The sequence below is a fragment of the Enoplosus armatus genome, chromosome 2, assembly GCF_043641665.1.
Source record: "Enoplosus armatus isolate fEnoArm2 chromosome 2, fEnoArm2.hap1, whole genome shotgun sequence".
NCBI lineage: Eukaryota > Metazoa > Chordata > Actinopteri > Centrarchiformes > Enoplosidae > Enoplosus > Enoplosus armatus.
In genome coordinates, this window is record NC_092181.1 from 19,361,055 (window position 1) to 19,380,834 (window position 19,780).

A 19,780-nucleotide genomic window follows, 5' to 3' on the forward strand; every position below is an offset into this window, starting at 1 on the left:
GACTGTAGTGTAGGAGAAGAACCTTAACCTAATTACAGCCACTTTGTGAGTACTCTTCTGCATTTTTACTGAGTTTTAACCAAGGAAGCCGGAGAGAAGTGTTAAAGAATGTGTCACAGGGCTTTCACTTAGTATATATGGAGAGGACTCGTATGGCTGCTCATGAACGCTTAGGCCAAATAGCCGGCTGGCTGTGGTAAACAGAGTATGAAATGGGTCTGATGCCAGCAGCATGTATTGATAATGGTCAAAAACAACCAATGCTCCAAGAGGCTTGGCTGTAGATAAACGTCTGCCGGTTGAATTAAAAGGCTTACTTTTTTTTCTTTACACCAATTAGCAGCAGAACATTTCCATTTGGGGTTTAACTTAATGGGTTGTTCTAAAATCTATGAATGCTGCCCCCATTTAGTCGTTGGTGCACTTAATGGACGAATCTTTGGCCACATAATTAGCTCCACAATCTTCTTTAGCTAGACCTTGTATGGATTTTGCCCCTCAGGGCTTTGTAATTGATTTAGCTAAATTTGTCGTTCACAGAAAACCACAGAGGGAAAAAGGGAAAATGAATGTGGACATTAGTTAGTTTTTTCAGGGGAGAAGTCACCATCCTAAAATCCAGGTAGAAAAGGGTGTTGTGATAATGAACTTCAACAGTGCTGGTGAGCTGGTGCTGTCATCTTGGTTGGTCTATTCTGTTGTTTTTCTGATTATGTGTTTTGTCCGTTGTGCTTTTGTTTTTGTATTCTTATTTTGCTTTATTTAAAAAAACAATAAAAACTTTTTCAAACAAATCACTATATTCATACAGGTGCTTATATGACAATCTCCAATACATCAATTCTGTGTTACTTTGAAAAATGGGAACTGAAATTTTTGGTTTCTTCATTCATTGTTACTCACTTAATAGGGAATTTAATGTAGACACTATAATGTGTCAAATGGCAACTTGTTTCAGACTAATCTATTTACACTACTTGTTTCATTTCTTTCATCTGCAACTCATCTAAATGTACATATATCTGTCTATGCAATGTACGATGGTAGTTACGGTTAGAAAGTAGATAATTTGAGTCCATAATAATAATGATAATGATCTCACAAGACACACTACAAAATGACAAATGACTATATACTGAAGAGTGAATGATTTCAGACACGGTCACGGAAACTTGACACGGACATAGCTAAAAATCAATCCGCAGGTCAGCTTCACTAGTGTTAACCACTGACCCGTCATGCTGCCTCCATTCCTGGTTCTCAGTTTCTGCCTATGCATAAAAAAGAGCTCAAACAGAGCAACAACAAGTAGGAGCTAAATAGGTCAGATGGCAAAGAAGCCTGACAGACCAAAAGGAGGATATGACCTGGTTTCTAAATCATGGATTAACTAATAATTTGTTTGTGACTAAAATACCAAAAGGCTGCAAAGAAAGCCAAATAAAATACTTAGAACTTAATATTTACTTTGGTGTGCTTTCTGTCCAGTAATCTGCTACAATGAAAAGGCAGTTGTAGCTGTTAACCTCTGTTAACTGATCTCTACTTACTGACTGGTGACAGCTCAACATTTTTCAGAAGTGTCATTACAATCTGATCCATACCTGATCTTGTTTGCACAACCACCACAACTACTTTGACCAGACTTTTTCAAATAGTAGTTTTGAGAAAAGCTGAGATTTTCCTATTTTGAAAAAGGATTCAAATGTTTTTGTGGTCCAACCAAGGCTTTCTTACAATATTAATTCAACAACAAGGAAATAGGAATACTCTGCCAATAATAACTGTGCTCCTTTTGGAGTTCAAAGCTCATATATGATCTCTGTGTTCAACAAAACACAACTTCCCCTCTGATCACACCTTCATGATTTTTAATGATGGTGTGTCACACAAATAGCGATAAGCAGTTACAACAGATATGTTCATGGCTCTCTAATTACAGTGTGTGTTGGTGTGTTTGTGTGCTTTTCTCTCACCACTAGACCTGACCTGAGGCTGATGAATACTGTATAATTTATAGACTTATAACACGTCGGCCTCACAGACCAAACACACTGTATACTGTGTGAGTCCAAAACGTACACTTTTAACTGGATTTATATTAGTAGCAAGCATCGAGGCCAAATCTGTGTTCAGTCTGGCCTTGAGAGTGAAACTGTTTTTATAGAAGAGGTTCTACAGAAGTGTTTGGGAAATGCGGCTATAAAAGTTAATATTAATAGTGATGATGAATCACTTGATAAATCATTAATTAGCCATTCTTGTTTTCATAGGACGTGAGGGATTTCTAGGTTTCTGTTGGTGTCAGCTTTACAGTAGCTACAGGAATCAGCAGTTGGATATTCTGTTCTAGTAATATAATATAGGTGTTTTCGGACTGGAGGAACCTTTTCATAGTTTGTAGTTGAGCACAGTTGGAGGACCCCTTCCCTTTACATTGTGTTTGCACTGCAAGAACTGGTAACGATCGTAGTTCTTAGACCTACGTTTTGAGGGACTTTTTTAGCTACTACTAGGAGAGTAGGTACTCTCTAACCACAAGAGGAACCTTGAGTGATGTAAGTGTACAGTGATTGGTCGAACACAACCAATGCAGCACTGGCAACCGCCATCTTTAAAAACTGTGTAACAGCCTTTATTGAATGTATATGTGATGGGGCAAATACAACGTGTAAGTATAAAAATCTTGTGTGTGACGTTGCTATACCAACTGCCTGGCTGGCTTACATCTCTTCAACGTTCCTATTGGTGGTGCAAATACAAACAGAAAAAAAAAGCCCTTGATGGTATGTAGTTCTCAGGGGAGCTCCCCAGTGGGCAGTTCCTCTCAGGGAGTCCCCAGAACTATTTGGTCAGAAAATGCCTATTGTTATATCCACAATGTAAGTGCTATGAAAGCAGTTATACTTTTGGGAGTTTCCTTACTACTACTAATTCATTTTTACAGAACTCTTGTTTATCAAATCTCATCCTATTCTGGTTTGTAATCACAATAATTGAATTTGTTGTTCAATAATGTTTTCAGTTTCACAATTGCTTCCAATAATAGCCTCACAGGAAATTCACTGTCATCAACCTTTGCTGGAGGTGTGTTTAGCTCGCTGCATAGCTGTGCCCCCACATGCATAGTTAAAGTAGAGGAGCTACCTTCATAGCTTAAAGGTTAAAGTAACTTCAGGCATTTAAAAACATTCTTAAGCTTAAGTTGCATACCAGCTCTGCTAAAAGCTGACTTTTTCACTGACGGAAGCAAACATCCTTCATCAGCAGATGTTTTTACCCAACTGAGTTTATCTTGCTGTCAGTCAGCATTTCTTTTATCTGTACAGTGACACTGGTCTTGATATGTATACCACATTTATGGCAGCAGCTCTTTGTATACAACTGCATTCAAAACAACACCACCAAAATAATTTCAGCCTTTCTTTGTTGTAAAACTGAAGCCAACTTCACAGAAATGATCATAATGCCATCACATATACAGATATGAACATATATGCAGCTAATTTTGCATGTACGCGAGATAAAAGCACCCGACTTTAAAAAATAATTTAGAATTTATTTCATTAAATGTAGCTCTGTGGCTGGGTTCCTCTGTAAAAATACCACCTCACATTTGGAAGAGCATACCATAGCCCATGTTTGTCTCTCACTGCAAATAAGCGCATTGTTGTTTCCTGCAGCAGATTGCCTTTATCAAATCACATCATGTGACCAAGCAGCGAGGCCACAGGCAACAGAGGCTGTCTCAGAGACACCAAGGCAATAGAGCAGATAAGAAAGCAGGAAGTATTTATTGGAAAGATGAGAAATAGACTGTATTAACCAATAGGCCAAACCCCTTAAACGAGAACAATGAATCACAGTAATAATTGACAGAAATAAACTGTTATTTTATGTACCTTTCTTTTCCTCGGCCTTGCTTTTGGAGTGTTAGTGGAGGAGTTGTTCAGAAGTTCTGCATTTTGTGGTGCTTTTTTTTGTCCAGCCTTGGAAAATGTATAGAGACAAAATGCAAAAAAGAGATTAAGTTCATAGAAACAGTTCTTGTATAAAAGCGCATAGACTCTTAAATGTACAAGAATGCATTTGATCAGTGCAGGAAATAATGTCGGGCTGCAAGATAATCCCAATTAAGTTGCTGGATGTTTGTTATAAAAATCATGAATTAATATAACCTAAAGCAATTACATTATTACATTATTTGTAAAGAGAATAAATGATGACTTATCAGTAATGTCAGTTGAATACTATTAAACAGGTCATCATCTATTCACACGTGACCTGACAACCTGTACAATTCCAGGCAGCATACACAGGTCAGCTGACACAGATAACATCTTTAAAGCTCACAGAAACATACACAGACGCACACAGGAATGGCTTTGGTGTTAGGAAACAGCTTTTCCAAAACATGCCCACGTTATGTTAACGTGATCACATGGTTGGTGTTAAGGGTTCAAGCAAGTTTGACCTGGCAATGTCACGCATAAACAACAACACTGCATTTCACAGGAGACCAATTCAGACAAAGACTTCCATAACACTGAGGAGCATAAACACAGACACACACATGTAGGCGTGCTGCTGTATAGCCGAGCATGCACCTTTGTCCTGGGAACCGGCTTCGGCGTCTTTGCATTGTGGTGGCTGGGTGACATCTTGATGTCTGCATCCATCATGTACGCCTCCTGGGACCAGGAAGAGGACAAAAGAAGACGTCACATTTGTAATCCACATCTTATATACAGTAGAGTAACAAAAGGAGCAACTAATCATGCTTAACACGAAGTGTTGTTCTCCAGTTCTTATTGTCGCAACTGTCGCCTAATATATACAGAAGCTATAAAATATATTTTTACAGTCTGGGAGTCATTTTAGAAGAACTCCTGGGTATGTGTGTTCTACTTTTGCTTTTCCTCTGTGAGCCTTAACGACAGGGTTAAGAATAGATCTAAACAGGTTGACAATCTGCATCCTCAAACGCATGCACTCACATATATCATGCACACCTCTTGCTCATCAGCATTTTGTGGCTGAAGGAAACGGCAGCACCAGAGACCATTCAAAGGCATTAAGAGGAAGGTCAAGAGGCGAGGGGCCTCAGTCGCCTGTGCGTTTCTGTACATAAGTGTTAATGTTTATGTGTATTTGTGCATGTTTGTGTGTAAGACAATCTCATTCTGACTGAGGGGTTTCCCAAAGGTCAGCTGGGTCTCATGTGGCTGTGCCCTTACAGACCTTCACAACACAGCACAGACATTTGTGACTGGAAATGATATACTTTGGATTTCATGAGCTCAGGTGGCATGGTACCCTGAGGTACCACGAGAGAAGGGATGAGAGGTCAAACTCATGGGGACCTAAATCCCAGTGGTCACTGCCTGGTCACCCACCGTAGCATCAGATGGCCCATGTCACGTTTCAATAACACAGTCATCAATCAACAATCGAGACGTTTGCTACAGACTGTGGTGAAGGATGTCTTTCTAAATGTGGAAATTCGCCCAAAGCTTTGCAATTCCACTCGTGATGTGATAGTTGAAAAGATACTTAAACTGCAGCTGTTGCAGCAGTATCTATTACTCTCATTTCACCTTCTTTACTGGACTGGAACAAACTTTTCATTAACATTTTATTCTTTCTTATTGCATTTTGAATAAAAATTATTCCAAAGTCTTTAAAGATATTAAATATGTCACACTTACTAAGATGGTAAGTGTGTCTCTGTCTGTCACAGCATAAAGCACTCAGCTTTGATTTTCTGCCTTTTCTGTCTGTATGCCCACATGAGGTCCCGCAGGGTGTGAAATACACAAGAGTTTGGCTGCAGCTACCATCAAAGACACTGAGGTCATGTAGATCATTTTTCAAGCAATTAGGGTTTAAATAATTCAATAATAATAATAAATAATTCAAGAGTCACTGTACAGGAAAAACAATGTATCTCCAAATTTGGGGATTTAGAATTTTTCAGATAAAGCATTTCCTCATGGTTATGACAATTCTCCTACTTTTTATGCTAACTGAACGATTTAAAACCCACTAGATTATCTGAGAAATGCATTGTTACAAAGCTGAAAACACAGCTGTTTTTCTTCACTTGTGAACAATTGATGATTTGGAGATACAAGGTTTAAAAGAAATTCCCATAAAAACAAAATAATTTCTACTTTTAGTGTCCGGTCAAATATTTTCTGGGGAAGTGGGAACTTGAAGGACTCATGACCTCAGTATTCCTAAAACCCTGGCTACAGCTCTATTTGTTACTCATTAATGTAAAAATGTGTTGAGAATAACTAATAATCTACATCTATTTAAACTATTCTTCATTTATTCTAAGAAATATAACATTCTTAAACAGAATCTGAGATCATATGACTTAAATGACTTTGATGGTTTGCTGTGCTTGGTTTGTTTCTTGCAGCCACTTTTTCATCGGGTAACCACAGATGCTGCAGCAAGATGCCGCCAGGAAAACCAGCAGACCAGACAAACCAGCTAATCTATACAAACATCAGACATCGAAGCTGCAAATATAAATCAACAACCAGAGACTCAAAACAGCCACCTGTGGAGGAGTCGTTCCAGCGGGGCTGCGATATAAGATCAATAGTTAAATCAATTTTAGCTTGACATTATGTAAGCCAGTATTTATAAACCATCACTCCTCCAAGTGGATGGGCAGCAGGTGAGGTCTGTTTAAAGTGCATGGGCACAACATGTGACTCAGAGTTGTCTTTCCAGTTGCACTACATTGTACTGATCACCAACACGGATCTATTTCATATAAACATTAGCATCTGGTGTTCCTACGAGTATACAACACCTGGACAATAATAAGGGTCGACTGTTCCTCTGTGCAGCCTTCTCTGTCTCTGTCGGTCTCAAATATATTGCTGTAGTTCTGGATGAGCTTGACCATGATCTTGTTGCAGATGTTTTGGTCCTTCATTGCTTCGAAACCAGGAGCCACACTGGAAAAGAGGGAGAAGAGAAGAAAAATTAAAAATGAAAGCAAACAGATGAGATTAAAGTTCTTTAATGAAAATAAAGTTGAGAATTTGTTAATGAATGACTTTCAGGTTTCTGTCACTTTGCCGCATTGAATGAATTCGACAGTGATTTTTATATTGAAATTAAAAGTTAGTCGACTTGATAAACAAAGCAGAATTCAGCTGTCCTAGTTAGTCTCATGTCTGATGCTTCTGAACAGCTCTGTGCAATGTACATTGGGCTGTAGGGTGCCTTATTATATAACTTAAACATACACGCACAAGCTCAGTCTCTGAGAGGAGAGAACAGGTTGTACAGTATGGGAGAGTATCCAGTGCAGTTTCTTCTTCTCTGTTCTATCCAGTGAGACCTGATCTTTTTACCAAGCAGGGTTTCCCGGCCTGAACTCCCCAGTTTATTACTGGAGATGCCCGCCTGCATGATTTGAAACTCACTGCCCAGTAAGCCCATCATAAATAGACTAGTGAGAACAGAGGTACTTAGCTCAGCAGCTGCTGGGAGGCACATGAAGCCACTGATGCATCATTTATTTATGAACATCATCGTAACATTTGAAAACACATTAACCATTTCTTATATGCCATACAACGTTTACTTCAAAATTGTTCACTAGAGTCAATTAGTGTTCTTAACCTATTCACGCGTGACCTTGGATTAATATAATGTCAAACTTTAAAGAGTCAAACATGATTCCAGAGGTTCATGCAGATCAAAAGGTGCATATTTCATTCATTTTTGAACCACAGAGGAAATCAGTCCATTTAACCACAGGTGTCTAATGTAAAGAAGCGTATTAATGGGACATTTATGAGCAATAATGTAATGTAATGTAAATATCCCTAGCAGATTTTACACTGTCATGATTTTAACTTCACTAAATATGCTACAGCACCACCTGCTGGCTAAATATTTTGACAGAGATGGAGAGCAGTACAGAGAGAGTTTACAGCAGCCATGTTCTCAATATAACTTTTATGTTAATACTTTCAGATTAATTTGTGTTTGTAAGTATACGTGTGCCTGTTTCTTTGTTAATTAACCTACTTAGATGTTCCCCCAATATTGTTTCTCCCACTGTGAAATACAAGCAAAGACATATATTCTGTTTCAAGTAAAAACGTACAGATATGCTTTTTTCTGGTCTTCAATTATTGACAAAATTTACAAAACAGCTGCAATGTCTGTGGGGTAAACATGTCTTGTGGTTCATCATCTTACTTAATATGTACTGCATGTTATAAGAGTGAAATCATTTGACCCATCCTACTGCTCTGACATATGAAGCCAATGTTTAACACCTGACTCACTCAACAGGAAAAGGGAAAGATGATTGAATCCGTCAGCTTTAGCCATCATGACTGTCTGCCCGCCTATTTTCTTTCCAGACTAAGCCACATTGTCTTACTCTGTTATTTGAAGACTGCAACAAACATGTTTTGTAAAGGTCACAGTGAAGACACCAAACTTGCCAAACTTTCAGGAATGTCAGTTATGTTCTGCAAAGATGTGAACACACTAAAATAGGCCTGTTTAAAGGACTCCACATTAGTTTAGTTTAAGTCACGTCACCTCCTATGTATTTGAGTGTGAATCATTAAAGCCAATACCAGACTGAGTGATTAATTTAACCTTAGCTCAGTTATTGCAAACTGGATTGTGGATTGTGAGTGCAAGGCACTTACACTTTGACTGGTACACCTTTAGCATTTAAGGTGACAGCTGAACATTGTTTAGTTAAACAGTGCATGACGGATAAAAAGCAAAAGGAAAATGCTGGAGTGATGGTGCAATTGGTCCATGGGTATTTATTTTGACAGCTTCACCACAGCTATGTTAAAAACAGGTTCAACTCACTGGAAGACACTGGGTCCAAACACAGTGGCGAGGTTGAGGGCAGTCATACGGTTTTCCTTGTGGTTGCACTCCACAAAGGTGAGGAAGTGGCAAAGGTAGCGGAGGAGGCTGTGGTGGACATCTGGAAGCTGCTGGAGCAGGTCTCTCATATCTGACCAAGAGACATCATCACCGCACTCTATAGACAGATATCAGAACGGGTCAAAGGTTGGGATCCTACTAAATTTCTTTTTTTTTTTTTCTTTTTATAGCCATGGTTGCTTCCCATCCAGAAAAACTGAAACTTCTGGTTCAAACATTTTTGTAGAGAAGTTGATAAATGCTCAAGTACTTGAAGCAGCCATTTCTCAACATTGGTATTCTGTTCAAGTCTTTTCACCCACAATCAAATGAGCAAGAATGAAATGAAGTGTGACCTTGATTTACTTTGGAGCAGGAAAACGTAAAACATAAATAGAATTTTAGTCAATAATGTTCCAGCTTAGTAAATAGTTTTACAGCTGGTCTCCAGCAGGCAGTGGCAGCTCCATCCACGTGCTCTCTGTAACATCTAATCTTGAGTTGTGGTAACTAGTAATACGTGAGCATTAGAGCAAAGAGCCTGAAAATATGTTGATGCTATTACTCGGGATACGTAATTGGGTCAGAGTTGGATAAACGGATATGGTTACTGATCCCAAATGAATGAGTGACGCAAACGTTGTGCGTGCGTGCGTCTACGTGAGTGTGTGCATGTGTATGAAAGTGCCGTGTGTGTACGTCTGTCAGAGTAAGTAGAGGGGGAGGGGAAGTAATGGCTTAGAGCGATCACAACTTGTATTTAAGGTATATGGTGCTATGTGTGGGTTGTTTGGGGGGGCTTTCAAGCCATTTATCGTAAGAAGTTGATCCATGTTTTCACAGGTTCGTGCATCAGACAAACACACATTGAGTGATGGAAAAACACACTTCATGCAATTACATGAAGGTATGTAGAGGCCACTTAAACAAAGACAAGCCAACATAAAGCCAGACAATCAGAAGACCAAATCACTGCAGAGAATGAGGACATAGAGAGAGACCAGCAGAATTCATCGACTTTAAGGTGAGAAACTGAACACTGCACACTTTTTTGTTTGCCAAAGAGATTACACTGAAAATAGAAGCTAATTTATTTCATTCGTTCTTGATTTACTAATTTTATAAACATATAAACTAAGAGGTAAACTTTGTTTGTGCGAAAAAAGATTGATGTGTTAAATTAATTGAATGACCTAAATCAATAAACTGAGCATGCTCTATTCATCTATATATGTGTGTGTGTGTGTGTGTGTGTGTGTATTTATTCATCCTTTAATTTGTTTTTTTTTCCATCTTATAGATATACACATTTGGTAGAGCACCTTCTAATAATGTTACTGTATTTACACTACTCACAAAAAGTTAGGGATATTCAGCTTTCACATGAAGTCAATTCACATTGAGCAGAAATGAGGAATGAGATGAAGAAATTACCATTGCATGCTTCTACTTAAATGCCCTACTTTCATGATATAATATCACTGTAGCATGAACTTTTTACATTTTCCATAAATTTCACCCGAAAGTCGAATATCCCTAACTTTTTGTGAGTAGTGTATATTTGATAATATAATACTATGGCGAAAGAGTATTTAAAAAATTCACTGCACATAGTTAACAAACATGGTTGTATGTGTCAAGCAGTGTCAGTGTAAACATGGCTGAGATATGCATTCAGCAGCAAAAGTGTGCATGTCTTAACATTTGCAGCGGCCCCACATTATATATGGGTGATAGGATATGTGTAATATTGATTAATATTGATAAAATTTTACTGGCTAAGGGTACTGGAATCTGTGGTTTTCGTGAGATAATGTTATGTGATGAGACTGAGAATTTGGACACTGCCCATGTGAGAATATCAGAACAGCTAAATTCCATCCACTACATGAAAGTTATCAATTAATATGGTTTTCCTAAAAGCAACAGGGTGATATGCCACCCATGAGCAAGATGATAAATGTTTAGGACAGCAAATTAATGATTATTTTCATTATCAGTTAATCTGTCAATTCTTTTTTCAATTAACTAGTTAATCATTGAGGACAGAAAATGTCCAAAACATTTTGACAAATATCCATCACAATTCCCAGAGCTCAATGTGATGTCTATAATTGGCTAATGTCTAAGTCTAAGTCTAAGTCTACAGGTGAGCAATACCCAAAAAGTATAACATACATATATAAAATATAACATACCCCAAAGCTTTCAACCATAATGGTATGAAGCTTGATGGGATGTTGACAGTCTTACTAGCCTTATTGAAATGTGTAGCCATTGTTAACTTAATTGATGGATGAAACATTGCACAAATATATTATATATGGTCATATTCTGAACTGTCAGTCATACTGCTAATCAGTCTGCAACTTAATCTGCCTATCCATCCATTCATCATACACCTTTGATGTTTTTAAATTTACCAAATACTGGTGAGGAGGCCAAACCAATTTTACAAAGTACAACAAAATAATGTTATTAGGTAGTTATGGCCAAAGAGAGGTTCTCTAATGCAGCGTTTGGCCATAAGCCCTGAAAAATTGGCTGATATTTATGGGGTCTATGAAGGGAAAAACGAATGCTGCAGCAAAAATGTACACTCTCTTCCCATTAAACAGATTAAACCCAGTGATGGAAGAGAGCAGAGCGTGAGCACAGACACTTCCCCAGCCAAATCACTCACTTGACCTCCAAGATTATTGCCATAAATATGAGGTCCATCACTTTTCTAGTCTAGACTCTCTCTCTTTCTCTCTCTCAACCACACTCACACAAACTGTGCAATGCCTTTATATGCACTGCCTGCTGCAGATGACTGCAGTTCTAATAGTACATTTCAGCCCCTAAAAATAGCTGTGCCTATCATCAAATCAGAGTCATGACCCATATATTCACTACACTTAGGATATTAATATCACATTGTGTACTTGGGAGGTTGCTCAGGATATGTATCACGTAATTGTCGTGAAAATGTAAAACCTAATCAACTTGAGCTGAATTGAGACAACAAGGTGGTGTTGTAACAAACATAAACTACTACTCGTACCTTGATAGTGATGTATTAGTGCCTGTTGGACTGTTGAGTCCACCAGACCATCTGGCAGGTCCCTGAGGTACCGTTTCAGCAAGCTGGCCACCGTACACGAATCAGATTCAGAGAAAAGGTCGACATCCTCTCCACTCTCCAGCCGCTGTTTCAGGGTCTCTACAGCACGCACATTTCCATTCACTCTGAACAGACCCTCCTGATGTAAGGCTGGAGGAAAATCAGAGAAACATTGTCATTAAGAGCCAGCCTATCTATAAACAATTCAATGAGAGCGCTAACTAGGGATGAAATTAAATCAGCTGGTGTCCTAAAAGTGGTCTTATTATCATGTTTCAGGTCTAAAATTGTTTTATTATGAGTCTTTGGCTGGTTCCTTTTTTGTCATGCAATTGGTTTTTTAGTTTTTTGCAATGTCTATTATATTTGATACGAATATCATTTGTCTCTGACCCCTTGATCTTTCATGTAGCACCAATATTTCCTCTAGCACCATCATCAGGCATGTTTCTACTTGTACACAATAGATACATCAAAATATGCAGAGCACAGTTAACGTTTCCAGATAGGCTACAGGAAATAATGTTGATTCTATGAATCTATTAATCACATGGCTCTCAGGAAAAGGTAAACATTTTAGCCCAGCTATGATTTAACAATGGCAAAATCATCGTTGTATCTATTCTACACTTTCGTATTGTGGAGTGTAATAAAATTACATTTGGTTTTGTGTGAACCTTGGTGTGAATGTTGGAGTTTATTTTGCAATAATGATGTAGAGGTGACATTACACCTGATTTGAGACGGATGAATAGCATAATGATTTTGCCAAAGTTAGCCACGCACGTCTTATTTTGCAGATATTTGGTGGTAACAGCAAACTAATCTAAAACTAATTCTAAGCTAAACAGTGCTGGAAAAACACAGGTGAAACGTTGAACAGAAGGCATGCTAACTAAAGCTTTTACTAACGTTATCCCCAAAAAGTTAGCATACTTCACTGGGCAACATCCCTCTTCATTCAGTTGCGCTGGACTGAAGAGTGGACAGGCAGCTGGAAAACTTTAGAGACACTGGCTATGGGAAGATATAACTACTAAACACTGTAGCCATACCTCTACAGTACTAGCTTGACATTTGTAACAAACATTTCAGTTAACCTAGCAAACGTTAGTAGCGTAATTCGCATTCTACTAACGTCATTGACTGTGGACACGAGTCTGCCAATGTTGTTGTAGGTCTCCATGGCTACCACTAGATGCTACTAGAGAACCATATTTTCTGACAGTACCTTTAAGAGGTCGGTTGACCCGAATCCCACTTAACTCTGTTGATATCAAACCATTTAAATTTTTAGATTTGTTTTCATTTCCTCATGTTATAAGATATCCTGTTTTATTCGTTTTAATATAAAGTGTCCCTTGTTTGAAAAATGTATCCACATAGACTTTGTGAGCAGTCTTTTGGAACTACTTTCTACCCAAGAAATAGTTCCTGTGAAAATAGCTGACAGTGTGCTCTGTGGATGATCAAGAGCTAAAGGGACACAGTTTCTGAAAAGAAATGTTCCTTTTGATTGTCATGAATGTAATGTTTCAGTGCTCTGAGCACCACAAACAAAACTACACCGACCTCCATGGTATTGGAGGCAGAAACCTCAAGGATGGAGTCCTCAAAAGAAAACCCAAACTCTGCATGGGCCAGAGAGCTTTCTTTTTTTCCAGAGGGGACATTGTTATTTCCCTCTAGGATTAGTTTTTAGGAGGAGAGTCTGAAGTAATAAAAAGTAAAGTAATAGTAATGGCAGCCCTGGTGAGGCAAATGGAGCCGCTCCATTATACCTTTGTGTACTGAAATACCAAAATAGAGAGCAGTCAGTTCATCATAGTCTTTATCCGCGGCTGAGGACTGGCAGATGAAGTCAAATATATTACCATTTACTGTGTCATACTATAAAATGCCTGTGGCTTGACTAACATGAGGAAGGAGTTCCACTTCTTTGTACTGACATCTAGTGGTCAAACAGAAGAACCAGGGAAAATGATAAAGTAGGTCAATACAAAGTACCATACCTGTGTGTTTTCAAGTCTTGCATACCTTACATTTTTGTTCAAAATTAAAATGCATGCTAGGCACTTTTTTGTATACTTATATGATTTTTCTGTATATTTTTCCTGCCATTCCAGTCACCAATGGGCTTACATTAATGTATGTACAGTATTTAAATTAAATAACAGACACTTGAAAATTGTTGATTTCTGTAATGCACCATACTGAACATCAAGTCTGCATAGATCAGTGGCAAAGTGAAATAAAAGAATGTGCCCACTCACCAAAAATAAAAAAAAAAGCCCATTTTGATAAAATCTTAAAGAAAGTGATCAAGCATTGCAATTCTTTTTTCGCTCTATTCTATTCTGTTTTTCCTCACCATGCTTGCGGAGATGCTCCACCAGCCTCCGCAACACACGAGGCACACCATCCTCCACCAGGCCCTTCTCCTGCAGCTCAAACAGGGACGCTCCAAACAGCTTGGCGTGCTTGGCTGTCACTGTCCTGGGCCACAGTATAGGTATCTGGACCATCTTCTTCATGTCTTCTTTAACCTGCACCGCTGTCTTGTTGTGCTGCAGGGAGAAGAGCAGAAAGCAGCAGTCAGCCACTGACACTACAGGCACAGAGGGCCGGCATCAGGTTAGACACCACAGGGACACCTGTCCTGGAGGAGGGAGGTTCCCTCTGCTCCATAGATTAAAAGGTGTGTGTGGTGGTCATGGTGGTGGTTGGGGGGGTCTCTCTGTGGAGTCCATACATGCACACCTCCTGCAGTCGCACTGTCAAGCACGTAGAGGACAGTGTGTGCTGAGAGCTGGGAGGAAGAGATAAGGGAGGGCTGGATGTGCAATGTGTTGCTACGACAGATATCAGGTTACCACGCAACACCTTTGGTTAAAGGCATTGCCAGAGTGACACACACATCTACACAAATAGACATACGCATGTAGACACACAAGTATGTTCAGGTGAGGTGACTGCCAGCCGTCATTAATAACTATTATTATTAATTTGAATGGATAGTGTGCTGAGAGCTGGAAGGATTGTCAGCCCAAATTCCTACATTTGGACATGAAAGATTGGCAGATAAAAAGGTTTGACTGGAAAGCTTCCTGAGTAACTAAGTCAGTCTGTGAAGCTGAGAGTAAAGCACACAAGAGTTGGCTCTTTGAACAGACACTTCTTTTAATCTAGTGAAACGTGTTGAAGAGGAAGCATTCAGATCATTGGCCATAATATAAGTGTACAAGTAAAAGTCCTGCATTCAAGATCTTACTTAAGTTTAAAGTATGTAAGTATTAACAGCATATTGTACTTACAGTAAAAGTACTCTATTATGCAAAAACTGCCACCTGTGAGTGTTATATATATATATGTACTTTGTCACTTTCACCACTGCTGTGTTGTAATTGCTAAGCTGAGCCCATTCACCTCAGTGGACAAACCTTATAAAGTCTAAGCATATACTGAGTGTGTTAATTCACCAGCTGTCCAGTGTGTCTTATCTGATAACTTGTCAAGGCAAACAGTGACACATGCTGTCTTTATATCCCTGTGTATAGATACACTGACTGTCCAGCACGCACTCTCATTGTCTTTCTCCGAGTGTAAACACTGAGTGCACACAGAACGCTCCATGTGACAAGCCAACGTCAGACAGAGCAGGGTAAATGACTGATTCATTCAGCACATTTAACTACAGCATAATGTGTTTCTGTCTCTGTGTAGTCAGGACGAGGAGCGAGAGAGTTAAAAATGCACAAACCAGAAGCAGGATTTGGACACTGGGTGAGGAGGAAAAGACTTCCTGCACTTCAGAGCAACACAGAGTCAGAGCAAGTTTCACTCTTGTATCCATAGCTACGACTAAACCATGTGACATACTGTCGTTCCAGGGTTCACCGAGTGAACTGACCCACACAGTGAAATGAGAGCCCCCCCCCCCCCCCCCCCCCCCCCCCAACACCCCCCTCCCAAACGGCCATGATTTTGTCTCAGTGAGGTCCACAGCGACACAGTGGGTTTTACCGTGTTGGGGAGGATGGTGAAGAGGAAGTACCACTGGGTTTATTCCCTATGTGGCCAATTGTTTAGACAGAATGGGTACAGGCATGTGCCACACTCAGGTCAGCTGATTAAAACCCACCTCACAGATGGCACTGAGATGGCTAAGGAGACAGGATATTTACGATGGCAGATGCTCTGGCAGCGTTAATACGACATGCATCTGAGAAGCTTGTACAGGCAATGTGCTAATGGTGCTCAGTCATCCCCCTCCTTTCGACAGATGCATAAACGCATGCCACTTGCACCTGAAGAATGTGAAAGGGTAATTAAGTTCACTTGCATTTTGATTCTGACTGCTTCTGTACTGTATTTTAATGCACTTGTATAAATAAGAGGTTTGGGTAGGTATAGATAAGAAAGTTGTGACTATATATTCATATATTTTTAACTGTATCATAGAAGAAAGATTATCCTAAAATGTGTGCATCTACTTTTTGAGTCTGATATGATGTAGAATATTCATAATGCAACTTTAATGATGATTCTTAAAATACAACTTTTTAAAGTTTAACTGCAGTTTTAGAAATTTTGGATTAACATATCATACAGTTTTATAGTATACTGTACAGGTGTAACCGTCCATTGTTGGTCATAATGTCAATAGGCCACAGCACAGTTTAAGCAGCAATGGGTGAACCTTTCAGGGCTGCAACAGTACGACTACTCATGCAGGTGTTAAAGAGTTAAGCCGGTCTGAGCTAGGTTTGACTGCGACTTACTGAACAGATGTCCCCTAAATCTGTCTTTTACTATGAACTCACCACCTAAGTATTGTGACAGTGATCCAAAAGGAAGACCTGAAAGGGGTCCTACATATACCCCATTCACACACAAACCAAATGTATGATGACAGACATGTGTTCAAGCCACATTTGACCTTTTGATATGAGTCCGTCTGTCACAAGTAAATACCTCATTGCCACTTTTCACATTTAAGGCCCATTCAGGTAAATTACCAATAACATCCAAAACTATTTAAAGGTGACTTACTATGAATGTCGTCAACTAAACCCCAAACATGACCAAAATGTAATCAACAGTAGATTAGAGATAGAACACCAAAAGGCAATTCATACCAGTAAGGTTCATTCTCACTGCAATATGCAGAATAAATAGGAAACAGCATAGACATATAAGAATAACAAAAAATAAAAAACTACTAAATTATTATTAGGTGAAATACTGCACTTGCAAACATCTATAGAAACGATTAATCATAAAAATACCAAGAAATAGGTCAATAATCTAGTGAACATACCACACCATATAAGCAAAACTACGAAAATAGAAAATGCTCTTGGTATAAGACAAAGAAAACCACAAGGCTCCTGGAAAACCCTAAAAGCTATATATCATTGATTCCTGGACATTTTCATCTTGCTAAATGTAGATGCAACAACTTACATCCTGCAAGTATGTAAATTACATTTGAGAAAACAAGAATTGCCAAAACAAGAGATGACTAATTTGCAGACAACATATGTAATCTGAGTTCCCACCTTTGCGCCAGAGCTGAGCTCTAGTGTTGGACACATGTAAAACTCTTTGTTGTGAGCAGGTTCCCTTGAAAACACTTGCTTGTGCTTTTGTCACTACTTTGGTGTGAAAGTAAATAAACTGGGCATATAAAATCATCACACTCCACCCTCTGTGCTACCACTCACACCAAAGAATCCCCCTCCTTCATGCACAATACCTTTACTTATAATATAGTTATATTCAGAATTAATTTTCCAGTCAATTTCAAGGTTTTTGTTATGTTGTCCCTTTGCCTACAAACAGCTATAGAGCCTTTGTGAACCAAAGCTGCCAAGAATAAAGGGAAACACATCCTGGTGGTACCCATTTTCCTCCATTGTTTACTGGGACAGTCTGCTGTGATTAGCCTAATAATCCCCATCTCCTTCTCCCCTCCCCCACCCTTAAAATATTTTCACACTGCAACTTCTGACAGTGAGGAAGAAACCTATTGTCATGGGGCTATTGAGGAAGCTAATGACTGTTGAAAGTCTGCGTTCTCCCCTTGAGAAGTATCTCAAAGAACAAGTTTCAGTGTCAAGACACATTTTCTGTAGTTTAAGTGGGTAAACAGTCTTTTTAAAAACACAAATAAACTGCTAACAGGGAAGGCCATCTTCCTGTACCTTTAATTTGCTCATGAAGAGGATAGCAAGCCCAAGCATGTGCCTTCTGTTCCCAGCCCTCCACCCTCTCCCTCCCCCTTGTCTCTGCCTCTGTCCCTATGTGGGTGGCCACTGAAGCAACTGGTAGCAAAAGCAACACAGGCACCAGAAGCAACAGTTGCTCACTCAAAGAAACTACTGATAGAGACATGCAGTTTTAAAAGATTTACAGTTAAAGTGGTTTAGTTCTTGTACAGACATTTTGTAGAAAGTGACCTAATTGAGGCTCTGGATCATTGCTAGGAAAAAATGTACAGGAAACATGAAGCGTACAGTGTGTATTTATCCCAGCTTTTTCTCTGATGTACAAGGACGGCAGCCTTAATAAAGTTGAGCTGGCTGGAAAGGAATCTGCTTTCTCTGTTAAGGCTGCAAGTGAAAGTATTCGTCTTGATGCTGGTAGTCATGTATTTAGTGAGCAAAGTTTAATATAGGGAAGGAGAGAGCTTGTTAGACTACAGGGAGGGGAGATTTGTCCCTCCTTGACATTTTTAAAAAGCCACTTGTGTCTACCAGAACATACAACACACACACACTGTCAGAGTGTGTAGACAGACACTGAACAGCATTATGCATTTTTTAGCCCTTAATCACAGGTTGAATGGGAAATCTTTGAGCCAACTCAACAGCTTTGTAGCTTTTACTCACACAGATGGTCAGAGCTCCTGCCCCCATTCTTCCACAGGAGAAACGCCTGCGGAGGCAAAGATGAGGGGAAAAAACTGCTGCTCCTCACTCTGTTCCAGGACAAACTCTTGGACTTTTCCCAGTGGTGGGAATCCCTTTCACCTTAAAATGTGCCATCCAAATACTCCAAAAACACAACACAGATAATCCACGCTGGGGTAGACAGTGTATAGAAGTGCTGTCAATACCGGCAGGCTGTATGCTGTCCTAACCATGAACACAGATTAGTGCTTGCCTCTTTCTCTTCCTCCCTCTTTATTCTCCTCTCTCCTCCTAGGCTGAAATATGAGCCGAGCTCTCCCATTGGCCGAGTGGCCTGGTCATGTGATTAAGGGGTTAAAACCCAAAACTTCAAATCTGTGCCTGCAGGATTCATCTGCCTGCAAACAGGGAAGAAAGGAGGAGGGAGCTTGTAAGCACTGAGAGCTGGGAGGACGGCCTGAACAGAGAGTCATGTTGCTGTAGCTGTAGCTGCACCAAAATACCACACAGAAAAAAAGAAATATAACAATTTTTAAGAATGAAACATGGCTGCAATGCTTACCACCTTAGATTCATCACTTAAACAATGAGTTTTCAGTTTTTTTAATTTTATATTCTATATAATTTCCACAATATCAAACATTATTCTTTGTCATTAATTGTAATTATATTGTAATTAGACACTTTCTTTATAATTCAAACTCATATAACAATCATAAAAATCTACATTTAAACATATGAATTATAGGAAAGCACAGTAAAAGAGTTGCATAGAAAAATGGTAGAGCGGGTGTCCCATGTACAAAGGCTGAGTCCTTGCCGCAGCAGT

The 19,780-nt window shown here is 39.2% G+C and overlaps 1 protein-coding gene across 1 annotated transcript in view; it reads right to left on the minus strand.

The window, feature by feature from the left end:
* The window catches only part of fam13a (family with sequence similarity 13 member A), a 54,007-nt gene extending 35,050 nt beyond the window's left edge, over positions 1-18,957 (minus strand). The window contains exons 1-7 of the mRNA XM_070917597.1: positions 18,931-18,957; positions 14,409-14,604; positions 11,978-12,187; positions 8,872-9,049; positions 6,830-6,977; positions 4,608-4,691; positions 3,903-3,989 (exon numbers count right to left, since the gene is read on the minus strand). Coding sequence (XP_070773698.1) covers positions 3,903-3,989; positions 4,608-4,691; positions 6,830-6,977; positions 8,872-9,049; positions 11,978-12,187; positions 14,409-14,604; positions 18,931-18,957 — 930 coding nt within the window. The remainder of the gene's footprint in view (positions 1-3,902; positions 3,990-4,607; positions 4,692-6,829; positions 6,978-8,871; positions 9,050-11,977; positions 12,188-14,408; positions 14,605-18,930) is intronic.
* Between the last annotated feature and the right edge of the window lie 823 nt (positions 18,958-19,780).